General features: G+C 36.8%; 1 protein-coding gene across 12 annotated transcripts in view; it reads right to left on the reverse strand.

Annotated features, from left to right (window-relative positions):
- Window positions 1–1,580: 1,580 nt before the first annotated feature.
- The window catches only part of CDC27 (cell division cycle 27), a 75,640-nt gene continuing 54,921 nt past the window's right edge, over window positions 1,581–22,299 (reverse strand). For 4 of the 12 annotated variants that reach the window (XM_064583134.1, XM_064583133.1, XM_045888702.3 and 1 more), the window contains exons 16-19: window positions 12,783–12,911; window positions 7,316–7,390; window positions 6,343–6,499; window positions 1,581–4,300 (exon numbers count right to left, since the gene is read on the reverse strand). In XM_064583134.1, the coding sequence (XP_064439204.1) occupies window positions 4,218–4,300; window positions 6,343–6,499; window positions 7,316–7,390; window positions 12,783–12,911 (444 nt within the window). In that variant the 3' untranslated portion in view covers window positions 1,581–4,217. Of the gene's footprint in view, window positions 4,301–6,318; window positions 6,519–7,315; window positions 7,391–12,782; window positions 12,912–22,299 lie in introns of those variants that run through there. The other 8 variants (XM_064583138.1, XM_045888705.3, XM_045888704.3 and 5 more) reach the window with 6 other exon arrangements.

Raw genomic sequence — 22,299 nt, forward strand, 5'->3', positions numbered from 1 at the left:
GAGGCAGGATACAGATCAAAGCACCATCAAAGGACTACGCATGTGATAGATTTGAATCTACAACAGTTGATACTAAAGTTTCCTCTGTAAAACCCAAACTTTTATGATACTCTATAGCACATAATTTAAAAATGCTGGCGAGGACACCTAACAGTCAACAAGAGACATGATTTGAAACTGCCAGAGGAAGTCCAAAACTGAATAAAAGGGTTTGAACATACACTAATGCCCCAAGTGTCCAGCTATATCATCTAATAGCTGAAGCCGTTTTCTCTTCTGTAAAATGTTAAACACCTACTTTATAGGGTTGAAGTCTGAAAATACTATGGACAGATCAAGTAACACAGTACATATGGCCAGATTTCATTAAATGTGGCTAAATGTTTGCACTTATAAAGCTTACACTCAACCATTAATTAGCAGCTAAACACGCCAAAGACTGCTTCCTGTCTGCACTTCTACTAGTTATCCCTGTGCAACTGACAGTAAATGGCAAGTCCTAGGGAGGATTATGAAGCCTGTCGTTCCCACTGATCTGCCCAACTCATCCCCCACTTCATGTGTTTTCTCTATTGCTACCCCTTCTTCAAGTCGGAACAAAACCATTCAGCTCTCTATACTTTATCCAAGATAACCAGGCCAGGGTAAAATTTAGTTTCTATATTCTACTTCTCTCAGAATTTTCTTTCTTGGGGCACCTGGGTGGCTTAGTCGGTGAAGCGTCTTCCTTCGGCTCAGGTCATGATCCCAGGGTCCTGGGGTCGAGCCCCACATCGGGCTCCCTGCTCAGTGGGGAGCCTGCTTCTCCCTCTCCCACTCCCCCTGCTTGTGCTCTCTCTCTTTGACAAATTAGTAATAAAATCTAAAAAAAAAAAAAAAAAAAAATTTTTTTTCTTGATTTTTAGAAGATTCTAATTGGAACAAAAAAGCTTTGTGTCCCTTTTAAATAAATTTCAGAAATCATATGATTAAAGAATAAGCAGGTGACTTGCAAACAGCTGCTGCCAAGGGGCTTCTGTAGGTTGAAAAAAATATATTCTAAAAATTACATTTTTGTCACAATATTTATTTTGGAAATTCCAAATAATACTAAAAAAGGATGTGAGTTTTAAAAAAAGTATATATATGTATTAGAAGAGGGCTCTAAGTTTAAAAAAAATTTAGAGAAACACTGCCCTAGACTTCTGTGGACTGTAAAACTGTTAACTTCTCACTATTTTGCTGTGCCTTACTATAAAAATACAGATGGCACAGCTGTGATGTAGCTTCAACAATTATAAATTGCTTTCAAAAGTAATTTATTTGGATTTTTCGTATCCTTTAATGAATGCAAATATATTAACAGAAAAGGCTTTCTCCCCCCCCAAGGACTGTACAATTTCTGAAATAAGTCAGGAAAAGCAAAAAAAAAAAAAGACACAAAATTACATTGTTTCAATGCAAATAGAACACACACATCACACCCACACTTGTGTTTTCCCAGGTTTTCACAAAGAAAACGGGTCACCATATTTCTCAGTGAAGACCCATACTACAGTCTGGCTAATCAGAGACTTCCAAACTTTTTTCTTCAAAAAGAGCATTTTTAATAGACTAAATACTGGTTATCACTGAGTTTTTGTTTAAGGTACAACAGCAGCATGGTTCAAATGTAACTTGCAGTTCTTGGAAAAAACCAAAAATTTTAAAATGATGAAATACAGAAAAAGTAGGGACCACCTTTCATTATTTTGAGTACCATTGTTCGCTTGAAAAAATATTTCCAACCTTCTAAAATCCTAGAGTTAGGAACCATTTCCAAGGGGGAAAAATATTCAATGCCACAACGTAACTTCTGAACAAAAGCGTGTGTGTGTACACATATATGTATGTGTGTGAAAAGCTTAAAGAGACTAATAAAGTTCCTAGTATTTTAAGTTTCCTTCAAAGTAACTACTGAAATTTCAAACAAACATTTTGCTTGATCAAAATATATGTCCTTTTCTGGTTGTTTGATCCTCATTCCAGGCAAAAAAAAAAAAAAAAAAAAGAAAGGCAAGCAAGCAAGCCAGAAACAGTTACTAGGTGGGAATAAGGCTTCAAATACCTAAACATTTTGAAAGTAGGTATGAGGAAAATGCCATCAGACTAAGCTTGGGCTGAGTGTCCCATAGGCAGCCATTGCCATGGTGTGCCTTCCACACTATCCTTTTATCCTTGGTCTCAAAATTAGTACCAGAAAGGCTCTCAGCTCTGGCACGGGACATAAATTCCTACTACAAAAGATAATTATACATCAGCAAATTATGTTCTGAGCTTAGCTTCCTCCAGGCTTTGGAACGGAGCTCAGGCTGAAGCTTTCTATGAAATTCTGTACTTGATACTGTCATGTAGCTTATGATGTGCCAATTAAAAAATAAAGGAATATAAGATTAAATATTACAGAACTAATGAATAAAAGGGAATATTTGTTAGAATCCAAGTGCTAGCCTTTGGGAATTTTTAATGATACTCACTTACTCCCAACCTTTCCTTTTTCTTATAAATTATTTCTTTAAGCAGCACATATTATTACATAGATTTAGGTAGGAAATTTGGTTAAATACCTCTCTGGCACCCAATACCTAATCTAAGACTCTGACTTGAATTAATTTATGATGGTCCACGTTCAAATGAGCAGATTAACAGTAAATGATAGGAAGTTACTGAGTCTACAGGTTAAAATTTTGTTCACATCTTCTGTAATCCACCTTGTTTTCACAACTTGACTAACAAGTACAGGTAACCAGTAGATAAATTTGTCCTTCATCAAATAATCCAAAATAATAACCGTAGGCCTGTCATTCATAAGAAACTATAATTTGTTATATTCTGACATTGGCACTTAAAAAAATGTTAACAACTAAAGTTTCTCTAAAAATTTCAATACATTACAATAAAGGAGATACACAATTTAAGACTTTAAATCTGTTACTGTGAAATTCCAATAATTCCCATTTTATTACGCATAATTAGATCTTTAAAATTGTGGCCATTCCTCGAAGACACCAACTTATATTATGAGAAAATCAGGAGAGAACTCATCTCCTTCATAAGAATGGGGGGTTTTTTGCAGCTAAAAATTTCTAGTATCTTAAACCCAATCACTCTTGGTAAACATTTTGGTGACTCACACTACTGAAAATAATTTGAAGCAGAGAGCCGAAAAGAATGGAAATGACCTCAACCAAAGGTAACTACACATTCTTGCACCCTGCTTAAACACTTAGAAAAGTCAAAGGGATACTTTCTTGAACAAATATAGATTCAAGGTACAATTTTGATTGTATTAAGGCTTTCGCTATCATGATCTCTTAGGTCTCTCCACTTTAGTGTTCTCATTTTGATTCTTACGGTGAACTTAAATGGTAAAAGGCCTTGTTTTGGCTTTTCAGTGGGCAAACACTCTACCATCTCTGAATGTTAAAGGTGATCCCACAGAGCTCAAAGAGAAGAGGCAATATGATAAAGGGACAACTTTAAAGTTTGCAATACCAAGACAATGATCAACACTTTGAAGCAAGATGAATAAATTAAAATTCTTGGTTAGACATTAAAGCATTCTTGCCAAGAATAAGTGTACACTGTATGGAGGGATATTTGATTCCTACACATGAGTCCCAATGTGCCCATTACATTTGCTTATGGGAGACACTGCAAGTTTAAGGTAATTTACATTCCTTGGCAATCAAGTTACTCTGTTATAGGCAATGTCTTTTTATTGTTCCATCTGGCACTTGCTAACACCATTCTTGAAGAACCTAGAAATGAAGGTCAGTCACTCTGTTAATCAGGAACAGAACCAAATAAAAACAAATTTTTGGAAAAACAACCAAGAAATTCTGGTTCATCACTATTTTCCATATCTAACGGTTCCTTCAAGATAAAACATAACTCTTCCTTCCATGATAGCTTTCCAACAAAGGGAGATTAAAGAAAAAAAAAAAGAAAAGAAAGTTCCCCATCCTACCCCCTAAATTGTCATTCATACTGGTGAAAGAGCCAGTCTTGTTAGCAGCTAAATATTGCACTGCCTTTCATTCTGTGTACAGTCAGGGTCCAATGAAAGTGGCACTCTCATAGTATAAGGGATGGATGACGACACTGCCGGCTCAAGAGTGAAGACTCAGTATATGGAGGGACAAGAAACATGTCAGCACTAGTCACACATCCAGTTGCAAAAGTCTGATTTCCAGAAGTTAAAATTCATCACTTTCAGCTGCATGAAGTTGTGTGTCGTCTGCATCTGTCATGCTGCTCTCCTGGGATTCATCTGTTCCCACTTTAAAAAAATAAAAAGAAAAGTCTACAGTAAGGCGTCTGACAAATATTTCTTGTTGGTTAAGGAAATAAGGAAAACTATTCTATGCAGAGAGATGAGATCTTAAATTAAGGCCCTTAAAAATCCTGATATCCTTCAATAAAATGCAATTCAGGTTCTTTATTTTACAGCTTGTCTGAGAAGATTAGTTCATTGCATTAAACCTTTAAGCGTTTTAACTACTGGGACGCCTGGGTGGCTCAGCCGTTAAGCGTCTGCCTTCAGCTCAGGCCAGGATCAAGCCCCGCATCAGGCTCCCTGCTCCGCGGGAAGCCTGCTTCTCCCTCTCCCACTCCCCCTGCTTGTGTCCCCTCTCTCGCTATGTCTCTCTCTCTGTCAAATAAATAAATAAATAAATCTTAAAAAAAAAAAAAAAAGAGTTAACTATTAAAGCTGCCTCTCCCTAATGAATTCCTTATTCCTGCCCTAGGAGTTAGAGCTAGTTTTCCGAGACATTAAAAAAAGACTGACATTCCCTCCAACTGTTGACTCTACTACTTTGGGAACAGTCCCTGCTAGTCCACAGAAATATAAAATATACCTTCAGTTTAAAAAAGGTTATTGGGATTATAGGAATTATGATTTTAATTAAAGCCTTTTGCCAAGTTTTCTGGAACAAAGGTATCTTAGTTCCTCTCAACAGAAGTTTCTCAATTCTCTTATTATTAAAAAATACTATTAGGGGTGCCTGGGTGGCACAGTTGGTTGAGCAACCCACTCTTGGTTTCAGTTCAGGTCATGATCTCAGGGTTGTGAGATCGAGCCCCGCATCCAGCTCCATGCTAGGTGCGGAGTTTGCTTAAGATTCTCTCTCTTCCTCTGCCCCTGCCCCGCCCCCTGTCTAACAAATAAATAAATCTTAAAAAAGGACTTCGTTCAAACTAGTTATGTTCTCACTAGTTATGTTAAGATATACACTCAAGTTAGAGTGCCTCAGTCAGTTGAGCATCTGACTCTTGGTTTCAACTCAGGTCATGATCTCATGGTTCCTGGGACAGAGCCCCATGTGGGGCTCCATGCTCAGCAGGGAGTCTGCTTGAAGATTCTCTCCCTCTGCCCCTCCCCCCACTTGCGTGCCCTCTAAAACAAAAAAACTTTTAAAAAAAATCTTTAAAAAAAAGATATACACTCAATTTAGGGATAGAGTATTTACTACTGCCTTAAACTACTTCTTTGTTCCCTCCTCTTTTCTTGACCCTTCAATTTATATACATTAGTCGTATTTTTAGATTTTGAATTTGCCAGAGCTTCAGAGAATTTGAATAATCATTACTACAGATCTGTCAATACTTTTCATCAATACTTTAAAATGTGCACAAAGGGCGCCTGGGTGGCTCAGTTGGTTAAGCGACTGCCTTCGGCTCAGGTCATGATCCTGGAGTCCCGGGATCGAGTCCCGCATCGGGCTCCCTGCTCGGCAGGGAGTCTGCTTCTCCCTCTGACCCTCCCCCCTCTCATGCTCTCTCTCTCTCATTCTCTCTGTCTCAAATAAATAAATAAAATCTTTAAAAAAAAAAGTGCACAAATTTATTCTTCATTCACTTAGCACTTATAATGTCTTCAACATATTGTCACATCTATCATCCCTTCCATCCCACCCCGCATTCCTATGAAGCAGGTAAGGCAGGCATTAGTTACGTATTTAAATTAATGTCCTGGTAAAAATCTGCAATGGATTTGTCAAAGTCACAGCAAATTAGATCCAAAACGGAGAGTAGTTACCTGACTCCACATGCACTTTGTTAATATATTGCCCTATTTAATTTCTCTAAAATTCCATTTGGTATAAAGAATACACCATGGTTAAAAAAAAAATTTAAAAGCAGCCCACAAATCCTTATGCAAAAGGTAGCTTTCTGAATATTCAATAGTCAAGAAAATTTCCATGTTTATTCTGTGTCATTAAGAAATATCTGTTCCCCTTTGCCTAACTCTGAGGTGATGTTTTATTAGCTCTCTGGTTTGATACACATACAAACCTGATTCTTATGGATGATACTCACTGATCTGTTCTTCTTGGGTTATTGGCTCCTCATCATCTGGAAGGTAGCGTTTATCAATTGCCTCTTTAATCTGGTTATTGGCTCCTTTAGGATCTAAATCCATAGCCCAAGAGAAATTCATCAGGGCGAGGTGTGTTTGACCTAACTTCTTGTAAACCTAAAAATAAACAGCAGCACTACATTTTTCATTAAGTTGTGAGTTTCAATTATAAAATCCTATACATTAATAATTTAAATAGGCTTCTGATTTACATGCTATAAACCCATTCTGATGAGTAGGCCACTTTCATCCTATAGAAAAACTCAGAGTTAACTTCTGAGTTCCTTCTAATATATTCAGATATTTTCAGAATTCCTTGCCTCTGTCTCTCTGATAGTGAGCTTCCAATAAATCATACTTTGACTGGATCAATGACAACTGAAAGAAATGAACTACAAGCTGCTTGATTAGCATTATGTACACTGATTTTTAAAGGCTATTATATCAACTCTTAACACCTGTCCACTGTTCCCAGCTACCTTCACCAGTTGGCATCTATGGGCCAAGTCTGTAAAGTCTTGACTAGTCTGGTCTTGGAAATCTTGGAAGCCAGTTCTTCTAATTAAGACTACACAGAGCATTAATTTTTTTCTTTTGGGGGATGCCTACATATTTTGTTGATAATTGGAAGCTAAGAGCTTTCCAAGATGTAGTCTCAGTAACGAACTCATGACTGCCATTGGCTGCAAGTGCTAATATACTTCCAGAACCATAGTATGTTTAGGATTATGGTGTGTATGTTCTTGCTCCTTCATCAGGATATCATCTTCTTAAATGTTTTAACTAAATCCATTCTTTATTCCCAGAGCATTTAGTTCAGAGCTCTAGTTGAATTTGCTCAGTAGATGTTGCACAATATGTATTATATTTCTTCTTCAGAAGTTAGTATTTGTTATGAAAGTCACAGTTTAGGACCATGGCCCAAATCTTTACCTTTCCTATTAAGAAGTAAACGAGGGATTCTTTGGGAACAATTTGTTTCAATTCTTCAAGTTCTTGTAAAGCAGACTGAAAAAAGCAAAGAAAAACAGAGTAGCAAAATTTTACAAAGTTCTAACTAAGCAAGTGTTTTTATTTGATTTCCCAAATCATCTTAACTAAAGCTTATACTAGATCTTAATTAATGCACTTCCCTATTGCGTTAATTCTTGTTGTGAAAATAAAATGCATGAAAATACTTAAGACAACAGGAACTAAGAAATGGCAGGAATTCACCAGAGTACATGGAGAACACACAGACATGCGGGTGACAATGCTTGCTTTGGTCACCATTTTATTTAAAATAACAATACTCCATTACACTGTGTGTGAAAGAGTTTTGAAAACTAAGTTGCAGAATAAAACAATTCTGAAGTTCTGTTAATATACCGTCTCCCTGATGCAAACACTAAGCTTTGACTACCAACCTGCCATTTTAACTCATGATGAAGAGTCTAAAATTTAACCCTCTGAATTAAGTCAAAACTGTCTAGAAATCTTCTGACCATTGCAAAAGGGTTCGGGAAATTGAGAGAAAAGATAGAGAAATAGATTTTTATTTAAAAGACATGATCAAAAATAAAACTGGTTCCCCAAATGAGATATTGTCCACTTTTCACCTAGCAAATGGACAAAAATAAAAATAAATTGATGTTGCATAAAGTTACTATGAGAGAGAGGAATCAGGCATTCTCATTACTGAAGGTGGAATTGTAAACTGATGCAACCTGTTTATGAGGACAATTTAGCATTATCTATTAAGTTAAAAACTGCACCATTGATTCAGCAATCCCGCTGCTAGGAATTTATCTCAGGGATATATTAAAAAAAATTCACTAAATCATCTTTATAAGAACATTCGACCCAACATGCTACTGCAAATCACTAGAAGCAATCAAGATGTGTCTAATCATAGTCTAGTTAAATAAATTGTGGTCCATTCTCTATGCAACACTAGATTTATAGGTGCTCAACCATATGTTAAAAGAAAAGAAGCAAAAGCAAGATGCAAAAGAGTACGTGCAATACTATTTCTTTCGTAACAAAACATATATGCCACACATATACCAATAATTATGTGGGTATTCCCACAAATATTTTATATTTATGTGAGCATATAAATTTTTCTTTTTTTCTGGCAGAAATCAATACATATATGCCCCATATAAATGGCTTACCTTTGGGAAGGGGATGACTGAGGTAAAAGGGGAGCAGGGACCTTCTATTTTTTCCTTGGTAGCTTTCTCTATTTTTTGAATTTTCTAACATAAATATTATATTTTATTTCTCTTTAATGTCCACAGAGGTTATCTACTTTTCTTCTCTATACCTCTTTGTAGTAAAACAAAATCCAATGTAAGTTAGGTTAAAAAAGAAAAAAAGGTAAGTATCAACTATCCACAGGAGTGTTAAAGTGAAAAGAAACAAATTATAGAACAGTATGTGTAGTTGCATTAGTTTCCTATTCTGTCATAACAAATTACCACAATTTTGATGGCTTAAGACAAATTTTTTTATCTTATAGTCTGTGCATTAGAAGTCCAATATGAGTCTCACTGGGCTAAAATCAAGGTCCCTTCCTTTGTGCAGGGTATCTGTTTCCCTGCCTTTCTTGGCATCTAGAGGCTGCCCACATTTTTGGGCTTGTAGCCTTCTTCCTCCATCTTCAAAGGCTACAAAGGCTGGTTGAGTCCTTCTCATGCTGCTTCTGACTACAGCTGGGAAAGATCCTCCACTTTTAAGATTCATGTGATTAGACTAGCACCGCCTGAATAATGCAGGATACTCGCCCCAACTCAAGGTCCATATCCTTAATCACATCTGTAAAGTTTCTTCTGCTGCGTAAGGTAACACATTCACAGGTGCTCAGGATTAGGGCATGGACATCCTTGAGGGGTCATTACCCTGCCTACCACAACAGGGTAAGTCTACTGTTAGGTACAATTAAAAATATATAAATAATGAGAAAAAGATCTAAAGAAGTATGTTCTGAGTTGTTAACAATGCTCCTCCCTGGAGGGTCCCCTTATGAGGCACATTCAACTTCGTATTTTCTTATAGTTTCATATTATTTGAATTTTTGGGTAACAAGCCTATTACTTTCATAAAAAGCCCCCACAAAGATATAAGGAATAAAGCAGTGATCAAAGAGAGTGGGCTAGTAAAGGTATCAGAGGATTATAGCATTTGGGTAACAAAAGGGGATTTATTCATTGATTGGTATAAGACTTTAGTATTATTTCTCTAAGAAGGGTATAAAGAATAAGGAACCAATCTTATTTCACAGTTCTAAAAAAGTTTAATACATTCCTACCTGACCCTCCCTTAACCTAAGGCCAAATGTAATTTCCTGGCTTTTGTAAATTTTTTATAGGCATTATCTAAAATAAAAGATTTACACAGGGGCGCCTGGTGGCTCAGTTGGTTAAGCGACTGCCTTCGGCTCAGGTCATGATCCTGGAGTCCCTGGATCGAGTCCCGCATCGGGCTCCCTGCTCGGCAGGGAGTCTGCTTCTCCCTCTGACCCTCCTCCCTCTCATGCTCTCTGTCTCTCATTCTCTCTGTCTCAAATAAATAAAATCTTAAAAAAAAAAAAAAATTTACATAAAATGTTTTTGTGGGAAGTAGTATGAAAATAGCTGGGTGGTAGGTTCCATGGACTCATTATCACAGTATAGTGATGTTTGAAATTTTCTATAATAAAAAGGAATAAAAAAGAGTAAAGGCAAACACACACACACACACTTTCTTGGTGTATTTGTTTCAAGTGCTGTGTTTTTTACACAAGTATGTAAGGGGCTCTGGTGCATCCTTAACACTTCATTGTCTTCCTAATTGCTGGCAGCCCAAGAGAAATAAACTCAAAGTACTGCTGGGCTGAATGGGTCTGAGAATCACATCTGCTAGTCTATGAATGGAAGACTTATTACATATGATAATTCTACGAGGTAGACTGTTCTCTATTCCTTCCATACTATTAAGTATTGTAAAATATACATGGAATAAAGAATCAAGATAAAAGATCTGTGGTCATGGATATTACTTACTTACAATCACTGTTAACACCTGTCAAATGTTACTGACAGGGACTGAAAAAGCCTGTACCACAACGAAGAAATCTGAGACTGATTTTAATATTGCAAAAAAGCAATTTTTACACTTGTTGGGTCTCCAGACTTCTTTACACTCTTAAAGCTTATTGAGGAACCCAAAGAGTTTTTGTTAATGTGGATTATAGCTATCAATACTTACTATATCAGAAATTAAAATGTGAAGGTTTTAAAAATATTTATCCATGAATTTAAAAGTAACAACACCAAACCATCACATGTTAACATAGATAATATTTTTTTAATGAAAAATAACTTTTTCAGAACAATTAAGTCAGTAAGAATAGCGGTACTGCTTAACATTTTTGCAAATCTCTGGTTAAAAGAAAACAGGTGGACTCTCTTATCTGCTTCTGCATTCAATCTGTCATGTAGCTTTTGGAAAATTCCACTGTACATTGGTGAGATGATAAAAGTGAAAAAGGCAAATAACATCTAAATATTATTATGAAAATAGTTTTGATCTTGTAGACTCCTTGAAAGGATTTTTGGGGGCCCCCAGAAGTGCCCAGGCCATACTTTGAGAACCACTGTTTTAAAGAAATCTTAATCAGGACAATGCACCCCAATCCTTCACTGCTCACCACACACAGTTCAGAATGGATAGGTTTTCTTTCTATAACTGCATGTTGTAATTATAAAAATTTCATTTATTATATCCCCCCACCTCAATAATCTAATTACAAAGACTCATTGAGAAACACTGACTAACACAGTATCAGAGTTCTCACTTTTGCCTTAAAGACTTAAGACTTACCTGATATCAATGCAGCTCATTAAATAGGATGGTATTTAGAAGGCTTTTGCCACAGAGATGTTGCCACTATTTGCTTTTCATTTTTCAAGCCAAGACATTTCAGAAGTAATCAGTAACTTTTTCCTGATATCCCTTTTTATTTTAATAGAGGCATACTGGATGTACCCGTGCATCAAAGTAGGCCTTACAATTTAGCCAAACCCTAAGCTGGTAGTCAAAAATGGCTGTGACCATTATAGCTTCAACAATGGGTCAGATTAGAATTTGGGCTTCTTGAACCAAGAACAGGGCTGATTTATACGGCATACTTCGTGGGTGTGTTGATATTAAAATGGCTTTGAGAATAATAAATTGAATAAAATCCTTCAATTGAAGAATCTGACCACAAATGTAAAGAGATGCAATGAAGCAAAAACATGAAAACAAATGATGAATTATAATTATAGTACCTCAAAGAGCAAGTTAAAAGTTGTAAAGTGTTTCTTTTATAGAAGAACAAAAACAGTAGGACTAGACATCCACCTCTTGATAAAGAAAAAGAGTGAGATTAGGGGAATCACTGAATAAATGACAAAGAATAAATCAGATGGTTGATTTTATGTATCTTTATTAGTCTGGAAATATTAAGAGTTTATCATTGGTTTTGTGTTTTTCAATTTCAGCAAATGTCAATGTGTACTGGAAGAACTGATTTCTAGGGAGGCTACTGAAATGGATTATTAGGTCCAACATATTCTGTGCACTTAAATTTTGGAGGGTTTTTTTTTTTGTTTGCTTGGTAACTTTTACTCTTTTTAGGAAGAGCCTAAATTTATTAAAAAAGTAACCTGAACTTTAAATCAAAACTTTGGATTCATGGTTTATGATTGACTAAATGATGACAAAGATCCCATTGTCACTTTATGCCTCTTTTTTCTTTCTCAATTTTCCTTATCTTATTTTCTCAGCTTTTTTTCATGCTACAGCTCTACAATTTGGAAAACAGTGTGAGAAGAGAGAAAAACATCATACTAAACCAAGTATCCTTGTTATAAGCTTTCATAACTCACTATACTTTTCCTTTATGTACTCAACATGTATTATTTTTGTCCTTATTTGATTAATGTCTGTTGCCCCTCTAAAAGGGTACTAAAGGCAGGAAATGTGATTGCTTTGCTTTGCTTGCCACTATATTCCTAGTCCCTGACATGCAATAGGTACTCAGTAAATATCTGTTGAATAATGCACACACATTCATTTGCCACCTGTTCAGATATTTTGGTCCTAAGAGGATGGTTTAGGTCTTACCTTTAAGATAACTCCCTGATGGAAAAACTGTCTTTCTATATATGGAATCCTTATAAGGAATAACACATATTCCTAAATATCCATACAACCCATCCTACCTATCAGTATTTCATAAAGAAATAAAATCACAAAAGAAAATGAATAGCTTCTGAAAATGGGAAAAATAAACTATTAGAGATGAAAAAGTATAAATAACTTTTGGTCTATTAAAAGAAGGGGCAAAACTTAAGCAATAAAATGCTGAAAACCATTAAAATACGTATCTTACCTTATATTTTTCATTTGCAAATAAAACTGAGGCTCTGTGAAATTTGCATAGAGGGTTCTTGGGATCAATGACAATGGCTTTGTTTAGGGTATCCAAAGCCTTCTCAGATTTTTTCAGTGCATGCTGAACCTATAAGAAATAAAGATCATATTCATGTTTCCTTTTGACATTTATGAAGAAAGGGGAGAACCAAATACTGTGACTCAAGTCAACATAAAGATAATAAGACTACTGAGACATCTGGCTGACTCAGTGGTAGAGCGTGCAACTCTTGATCTCAGGGTCATGAGTTCGAGCCCCACTTGGGCATACAGATTACTTAAAAAAAAAAAAAGATATTAAAACTACTAAAGTTGTATGGTCTGAGAGGGTTTTCCACAGAGTTAAGTGGACTTAATAGTTGATTACCAGACTATTAATAGATTATCTCTAAAATCTCTTCTAATTCTAGTTCAACTGCTTCACTTTCGAGATGAGAAAACTGAAGCCCAGAATGTTAAATAACTTGTTCTGGGATCAGAACCTAGGTCCTCTGGCACCCAATCCACCATTATGTATCCATAATGATAACCCACAATGATTATTTTATCTTTAGAGCAGATATTTAGTACCTTCAAGTCTAAAAGATAAGAAAAACCTTGATTTTTCCCTCACAAGAAAATCTGTCCCATTTAGCTAGATAATACTCACATTTCAATATGTTTATTATGGTCCTCTAAATATTAGGCTTTTCAAAACTATGTTCAAAGAAACACTAGAGGATTTGGCTCTAAACCCTTACCAGCCCTGCTTCACTCAGAACTTCTAATTACATTTCTACTTATTTTAGGAATTTATTTTAAAAATAATTCTTCTGTTTCACATACTTGAAAACCACTGATCTGTAATACAGGGAAGTAAATATTTTAAGTAACTTTAAAAAACCCCACACAACTCCAAGCATCACATTCATTTGTATATACTCATGCTATGCCATGTTCCTCCTTAGATGAATTGTATGTTAAAAAGAAAGTGTAAGTGCATGGATGTGGCTGTGGAACTTGAACAAATACCACTCACTGTAACAAGAATGTGAGAGTAGGTACTGCCAAAATCTGGTTGCTAAATTCATCTATACGATGATCTTTGCAGAAGGTTATTACTACATGTGGCCAAATACTCTGCCCACCAGATTGAAATCCTAAACACTAGTTCTCTAACAGAGAAAAGCATATCCTATTACCTGAAAACTTCTTCAAATGAACCACACAAAATTTTAAAACCGTCTATTCCACAATCACTTTAGAAGAAAGCCTACTTTAAAAGATGTCCAACTTCACTAAAAGGTATCAACAGGTACTTAAGTTTGATTTGCTTAAGTGATGAAGAAAAGTTCTTTGTTGATATATTTTGCATAGTATCTAACTATGAAAAAAGTTACCATGGCAATTAAAAAAATTATAAAGAATTCTTCTCCCAGGGGCGCCTGGGTGGCTCAGTGGTTAAGCGTCTGCCTTCGGCTCAAGTCGCGATCCCAGGGTCCTGGGATGGAGCCCCACATTGGGCTCCCTGCTCCGCGGGAAGCCTGCTTCTCCCTCTCCCACTCCCCCTGCTTGTGCTTGTGTTCCCTCTCTCGCTCTCTCTCTCTGTCAAATAAATAAAATCTTAAAAAAAAAAAAAATTCTTCTCCAAAATGAACAGTGAAATTCCCAACTCACATAATTTCCTCACATTGTATGCCCATTTCCACAAAAGCCAAGTTTGCTGAGAGAAAGTGAAGAGTAGGGGAGGGAGAGATGGAGGACATGGGTAAGAGGCAAGAACAAGAACTACAGGCACTGTGCTTACAGAGCAACTAATAAATGAGATTTCAAAAAGCAAACACACTTTTTCTCCAATTGAACTACAACTTATTATCAAACACTTAAAAAATAAACATAAAAATGGTGATTTAAAAACTGACTCAATGGAATAATTAGAAAAATGATCTTAACACTATGCATGGATTCGAATCATTTTTAATATCTTAGAAACATTCTACACATCTTAAGATTAAAAAAATTAAGTTTCTGTTCTGATTTTTAATAGATAGCTTTTTATGACAATATTCATAATACTGACAGGTACATGTTAAGGCTAGTTACAATCTCCTTTTGTGACTTTTTTTTAATCTTTTCCTTTCTTAAAAAAAAAAAAAAGTAAAAGCCAGACTCCTTTAGAGCTCTGAATTGTGTATACAGAAGATGAGAGTGCACTCTCTCTTGCTCTCAAATAAATAAAATCTTAAAAAAAAAAAAAAATGGGGGGGGGGGCGCCTGGGTGGCTCAGTCAGTTAAGTATCTGCCTTCGGCTCAGGTCATGACCTCAGGGTCCTGGGATAGAGCCCTGCATCGGGCTCCCTGCTCAGTGGGGAGTCTGCTTCTCCCTGCCCCTCTGTTTCTCCCCACCACTCATGCGAGCGAGTGAGCTCTCAAATAAATAAAATCTTAAAAAAAGAAAGAAAAGAAAAGAAAATGAGAGTGCAGTGAACATAATGTGCAGTCCTACAGTCAGGACACAGTTGCTCCTTCCCATTCTACCAGATATTGCACTTTCCATCAAGGATACCCAACCAGCCAATACTTCGCATTTTTTACCACATGCTATTCTACCTACAGCACCAAAATAACAGGTAATGGAGTTTTTTACATGACTGAGTTGCAACTCCTGATCTGCTAATTTATGCAAAATCTGTGTTGAGTTCATCAAATTGGTAATCTTCTTTGCCCTCATTATTTTTCTAGTTATTCCACTGAGTCAGTCTTTGTGATTAGTGGTTCTCAGATCAAACAGATCATGTAGACAGAAAGTACAAGTATGTGGGGAAACACTGTTTTATTACCAAAATGTTGGAAAAAAGTTATTTCATTACCTTTCAGATTTCATAAAGTGCAGTGTATGTAACATCTACTAAAAGACCGTAAAATATTGAAATTTTCCTTCAAACAAAGTGTAAAAAATATACTAAGCCTGTAAATTGCTGTGACTAGACTTCACTGTCATCTTAATACATTCTTACATGTGGATACACACACATGTGATCCATGTGATACAGATTATGGAACTGGGCAGCTTTGGCGTATACGTCTCATGCTTTTTTTCAGAAATAGTTGCAGTGTTTACACAGCAGCATTACTTCTCAGGCTTTGATCGGGTGCTGTTGCTTGCTGTGTATGAAGAGAAATGTGTCAAACAAGTTTAAGGTTTAGTGTGTTCTGAAGAAGGGTGTGAAAAACAGTGTGCATGGGCTTTTAGAATGCTTTCCATTTTCAGTCCTTGTAACTCAGCTATTCAGTACCTAAAAGCAATTCAAATAATATGAACATTATCTCCTACTAGAAGTAATGTTTTCAAGTCTTCATGGCACATTATGATTGTAAATGTCTCTCCACCTCAACAGTAAGTCTATGGGAGTCCCATGAAAATTCATGAAATGTCTGTAGTGACTGTAGGTCACGTTGAGTAAGTGTAGTATGAACAAAGTATTTTATTGCACAGAGTAAACAAACAGTATGTTGCCTAACAAAGCTCCTGCTGTTTTACTACAACATTACCTCTTGTTTTTATAAAATGTACCAAGATTTGAATTGATAACTTTATTTTACATGTAAAAAAAACCCAGTTTCTTTAAAAAGTAAAATGGTGATCCACATCACCTTTTAAGAATTTTAATTAGTTCTGGGAGAGAGTCCAAGATGGTGGAGAATTAGGAGATGTTAATTTCATCTGGCCCCAGGAATTCAGCTAGATAGCTATCAAATCATTCTGAACACCTGCAACTTAACTGGCGCTCTAAGAACTGCTGCAATTCTACAAATAGAAAAGCGACCACTTTCTGGAAGAATGACAAGACAGAAAAACTCACCCCAAAAAAGAGAACAAGAGGCAGTACTGACTGCCAGGGACCTAATCTGTATGGATATAAGTAAGATGTCAGAAGTAGAGTTCAGAATAACGATTATAAAGATATTAGCTGGGCTTGAAAAAAAGCACAGGAGACACTAGAGAATCCCTTTCTAGAGAAATAAAAGAACTAAAAATCATAAGTTGAAATAAAAAAGGCTATTAAAGAGATGCAATAAAAAATGGAGGCTCTAACTCCTAGGATAAATGAGGCAGAAGAGAGAATTAATGGAGAATAAAGAAGATGAGAAAAAGAGATAAACAACTACTGGATCACGAGGGGAGAAATCGACAGATAAGTGATACCATAAAGCGAAACAATATTAGAATAATTGGGATCCCAGAAAAAGAGGAAAGAGAGAGAGACAGAGGGGCAGAAGGTATATTAGAGCAAATTATAGCTGGTAACATCCCTAATCTGGGAAAGGAAGCAGGCATTCAAGTCCAGAAGGCACAGAGAACCCCCCTCAAAATCAATAAAAAAGGGTCAACACCTCAACATATAATAGTGAACCTTACAAATCTCAGAGACAAAGAGAAAACCCAGAAAGCAGCTCAGGACAACAGGCCTGTAACCAACAAGGGTAGAAACATTAGGCTGGCAGCAGACCTATCCACAGAGACCTGGCAGACCAGAAAGGACTGGCATGATATATTCAGGGTGCTAAATGAGAAAAATATACAGCCAAGAATACTTTATCCAGCAAAGAGGTCATTCAAAATAGGAGACATTAAAAGCTTCCAGGACAAACGGAAACTAAAAGATTTTGTGATTACTAAACCAGCCCTGCAAGAAATATTAAAGGGGATCCTTTAAGTGAAGAGAGCCCAAAAGTAACATAGACCAGAAAGGAATAAAGACAATATACAGAAACAGTGACTTTATAGGTAATACAATGGCACAAAATTCATATCTTTCAATAGTTACCCTGACTATAAATGGGCTAAATAACCCAATCAAAAGATACAGGGTATCAGATTAGATAAAAAAGCAAGACCCATCCATATACTGTCTGCAAGAGACTCGTTTTATTTTTATTATTTAAAAAAATTTTTTTTAAAGATTTTACTTATTTATTTGACAGAGAGAGAGAGAGAGAGCACAAGTAGGCAGAGCAGCAGGCAGAGAGAGAGGGAGAAGCAGGCTCTCCGATGAGCAGGGAGCCCAACGTGGGGCTTGATCCCAGGACCCTGGGATTATGACCTGAGCCAAAAGCAGACGCTTAACTGACTGAGCCACCCAGGCACCCCCAAGAGACTCATTTTAGACCCCAAGACACCTCCAGATTGAAAGTGAGGGGGTAGAAAACCATTTATCATGCTAACGGATATCAAAAGAAAGCTGGGGTAGCAATCCTTATATCAGACAAATTAGATTTTAAACCAAAGACTGTAATAAGAGATAAGGAAGGATACTATATCATAATTAAAGGGTCTATCCAACAAAAAGATCTAACAATTGTAAATATTTATGCCCCTAACATGGGAGCAGCCAATTATATAAACCAATTAATAACAAAATTAAAGAAATACATTGATAATAATAGAATAATAGTAGGAGACTTCAACACCCCACTCACTGCAATGGACAGATCACCTAAGCAGAAGATCAACAAGGAAACAAGGGCTTTGAATGACACACTGGACCAGATGGACTTCATAGACATATTCAGAGCATTCCATCCTAAAGCAACAAAATACACATTCTTCTCAAGTACATATGGAACATTCGCCAGAACAGACCACATACTGGGTCGCAAATCAGGCCTCAATCAGTACCAAAAGAATTGGATCGTTCCCTGCATATTTTCAGACCACAATGCTTTGAAAGTTGAACTCAACCACAAGAGGAAATTTGTAAGGAACTCAAATACATGGAGGTTAAAGAGCATCCTACTAAGGAATGAATGGGTCAACCAGGAAATTAAAGAAGAATTAAAAAAATTCATGGAAACAAATGAAAATGAAAACACAACCGTTCAAAATCTTTGGGATGCAGTAAAGGCAGTCCTAAGAAGGAAGTATATAGCAATACAAGCCTTTCTCAAGAAACAAGAAAGGTCGCAAATTCACAACCTAACCTTACACCTAAAGGAGCTGGAGAAAGAACAGCAGATAAAGTCTAAAGTCAGAAGGAGAAGAGAATTAATGAAGATGAGAGCAGAAATCAATGAAATAGAAAACAAAAGAACAGTCGAACAGATCAACAGATCAACTAGGAAATGGTTCTTTGAAAGAATTAGTAAGATTGACAAACCCCTGGCCAGACTTATCAAAAAGAAAAGAGAAAGGGCCCAAATAAATAAAATCATGAATGAAAGAGATCACAGCTAACACTGAAGAAATACAATTATAAGAATATATCAGGAGCAACTATATGCCAACAAAATAGGCAATCTCGAAGAAATGGATGTATTCATGGAGATGTACAAACTGCCAAAACTGAAACAGGCAGAAATAGCAAACCTGAACAGACTCATAACCAGCAAGGAAATTGAAACAGTAATCAAAAATCTCCCAACCAACCAGAGTCAAGGGCCAGAGAGCTTCCCAGGGGAATTCTACCAAACATGTAAAGAAGAATTAACATCTCTTCTTTTGAAGCTGTTTCAAACAAAGAAATTGGACTGAATAATGTATAGAACTACTGAATCACTATGTTGTATACCTGAAACTAATGTAATATTGTTACATTGTGTGTCAACTATACTTCAATTAAAAAAAGGAAATAACAAAAAGAAATGGAAGGAAAACTTTTTTTTTTTTTTAAGATTTTTTTTTATTTATTTGACAGACACAGAGATAGCGAGAGCAGGAACACAAGCAGGGGGAGTGTGAGAGGGAGAAGCAGGCTTCCCGCTGAGCAGGGAGCCTGATGTGGGACTCGATCCCAGGAACCTGGGATCATGACCTGAGCCAAAGGCAGACGCGCAACCAACTGAGCCACTCAGGCATCCTGGAAGGAAAACTTCTAAACTCTTTCTATGAGGCCAGCATTACCTTGATCCCAAAGCCAGACAAAGACCCCACCAAGAAGGAGAGTTACAGACCTATATCCCTGATGAACATGGATGCAAAAATTCTCACCAAGATAATGGCCAACAGTACATTAAAAGGATTATTCACCATGACCAAGTGGGATTTATTCCTGGGCTGCAAGGGTGGTTCAACATTCACAAATCAATGTAATACACTACATAAATAAAAGAATGGACAAGAACCACATCATCCTCTCAATAGATACAGAAAAAGCATCTGACAAAGTATGGCATCCTTTCTTTTTTTTTTAAAAGATTTTATTTATTTACTTGATAGAGAGAGACACAGTGAGAGAGGGAACACAAGCAGGGGGAGTGGGAGAGAGAGAAGCAGGCCTCCCGTGGAGCAGGGAGCCCGATGTGGGGCTCGATCCCAGGACCCCGGGATCACGACCTGAGCCGAAGGCAGATGCTCAATGACTGAGCCACCCAGGTGCCCCTAGCATCCTTTCTTGATTAAAACTTCACAGTGTAGGGATAGAGGGAACATACCTCAAAATGTCATAAAAGCCATATATGAAAAGCCCACAGCGAATATCATTCTCAATGGGGAGAAACAGAGCTTTTCCCCTAAGGTCAGGAACATGGCAGGGATGTCCACTTTCACCAGTGTTGTTCAACATAGTATTAGAAGTCCTAGCCTCAGCAATCAGACAACAAAAAGAAATAAAAGGCATCCGAATCAGCAAAGAAGTCAAACTCTTGCTCTTCGAAGATGACATGATACTCTATGTGGAAAACCCAAAAGACTCCACCCCAAAATTGCTAGAACTCATACAGGAATTCAGCACAGTGGCAGGATATAAAATCAATGCACAGAAATCAGTGGCATTGCTATACACTAACAGTGATACAGAAGAAAGAGAAATTAAGGAGTCAATCCCATTTACAATTGCACCCCAAACCATAAGATACCTAGGAATAAACCTAAACAAAGAGGCAAAGGATCTGTACTCAGAAAACTATAGAACACTCATGAAAGAAACTGAGAAAGCACAAAGAAATGGAAAAACGTTCCATGCTCGTGGATTGGAAGAACAGATATTGTTAAAATGTCTATGCTACCTAGAGCAATCTATACATTCAATGCAATCCCTATCAAAATACCACCAACTTTTTTCAAAGAAATGGAACAAAAGAATCCTAAAATTTGTATGGAACCAAAAAAGACCCCGAATAGCCAAAGGAATGTTGAAAAAGAAAACCAAAGCTGGGGGCATCACAATTCTGGACGTCAAGCTCTATTACAAAGCTGTTATCATCAAGATGGTATTGTATTGGCACAAAAACAGACACATAGATCAATGGAACAGAATAGAGAACCCAGAAATGGACTCTCAACTCTACGGTCAACTAATCTTTGACAGAGCAGGAAAGAATATCCAATGGAAAACAGACAGTCTCTTCAACAATGGTGTTGGGAAAATTGGACAGCCACATGTAGAAGAATGAACCTGGACGATTTTCTTACATCATACACAAAAATAGACTCAAAATGGGTGAAAGACCTAAATGTGAGACAGGAATCCGTCAAAATCCTAGAGGAGATCACAGGCAGCAACCTCTTCGACCTCAGCCACAGCAACTTCTTGCTAGACATGTCTCAAAAGGCAAGGGAAACAAAGGCAAAAATGAACTATTGGGATTTCATCAAGATAAAAAGCTTTTTTGCACAGCAAGGAAAACAATCGACAAAACCAAAAGACAACCAACAGAATGGGAGAAGATATTTGCAAATGTCTTATCAGATTAAAGGGCTAGTATCCAAAATCTATAAAGAACTTATCAAACTCAACACCCAAAGAACAAATAATCCAATCAAGAAATGGGCAGAAGACATGAACAGACATTTCTGCAAAGAAGACATCCAAATGGTCAACAGACACATGAAAAAATGCTCAACATCACTTGGCAACAGGGAAATACAAATTAAAACCACAATGAGATACCACCTCACACTGGTCAGAGTGGCTAAAATTAGCAAGTCAGGAAACAACAAATGTTGGTGAGGATGTGGAGAAAGGGGAACCCTCTTACACTGTTGGTGGGAATGCAAGCTAGTACAACCACTCTGGAAGGCAGTATGGGAGGTTCCTCAAAAAGTTGAAAATAGAGCTAACCTATGACCCAGCAATTGCACTACTAGGTACTACCCCAAGTATACAAATGTAGTGATCTGAAGGGGCACCTGCACCCCAGCGTTCATAGCAGCAATGTCCACAATAGCTGAACTATGGAAAGAACCCAGATGTCCATGGACAGATGAATGGATAAAGAAGATGTGGTGTATATATATACAATGGAATACTACTCAGCCATCAAAAAAGTAAAATCCTGCCATTTGCAATGACGTGTATGGAACTAGGATATTATGCTAAGCGAAATAAGTTAATCAGAGAAAGACAATTATCACATGATCACACCGATATGTGGAATTTAAAAGACAAAACAGTATCATAGGGGAAGGGAGGGAAAAATAAGATGAAATCAGAGAGGGAGACAAACCATAAGAGACTCTTAATCATAGGAAACAAACTGAGTGTTGCTGGAGGGGAGGG

Source organism: Mirounga angustirostris, unplaced genomic scaffold (genome assembly GCF_029215605.1).
Source record: "Mirounga angustirostris isolate CCGP_5_RB_7025 unplaced genomic scaffold, mMirAng1.0.hap1 SCAF_17, whole genome shotgun sequence".
Lineage (NCBI taxonomy): Eukaryota > Metazoa > Chordata > Mammalia > Carnivora > Phocidae > Mirounga > Mirounga angustirostris.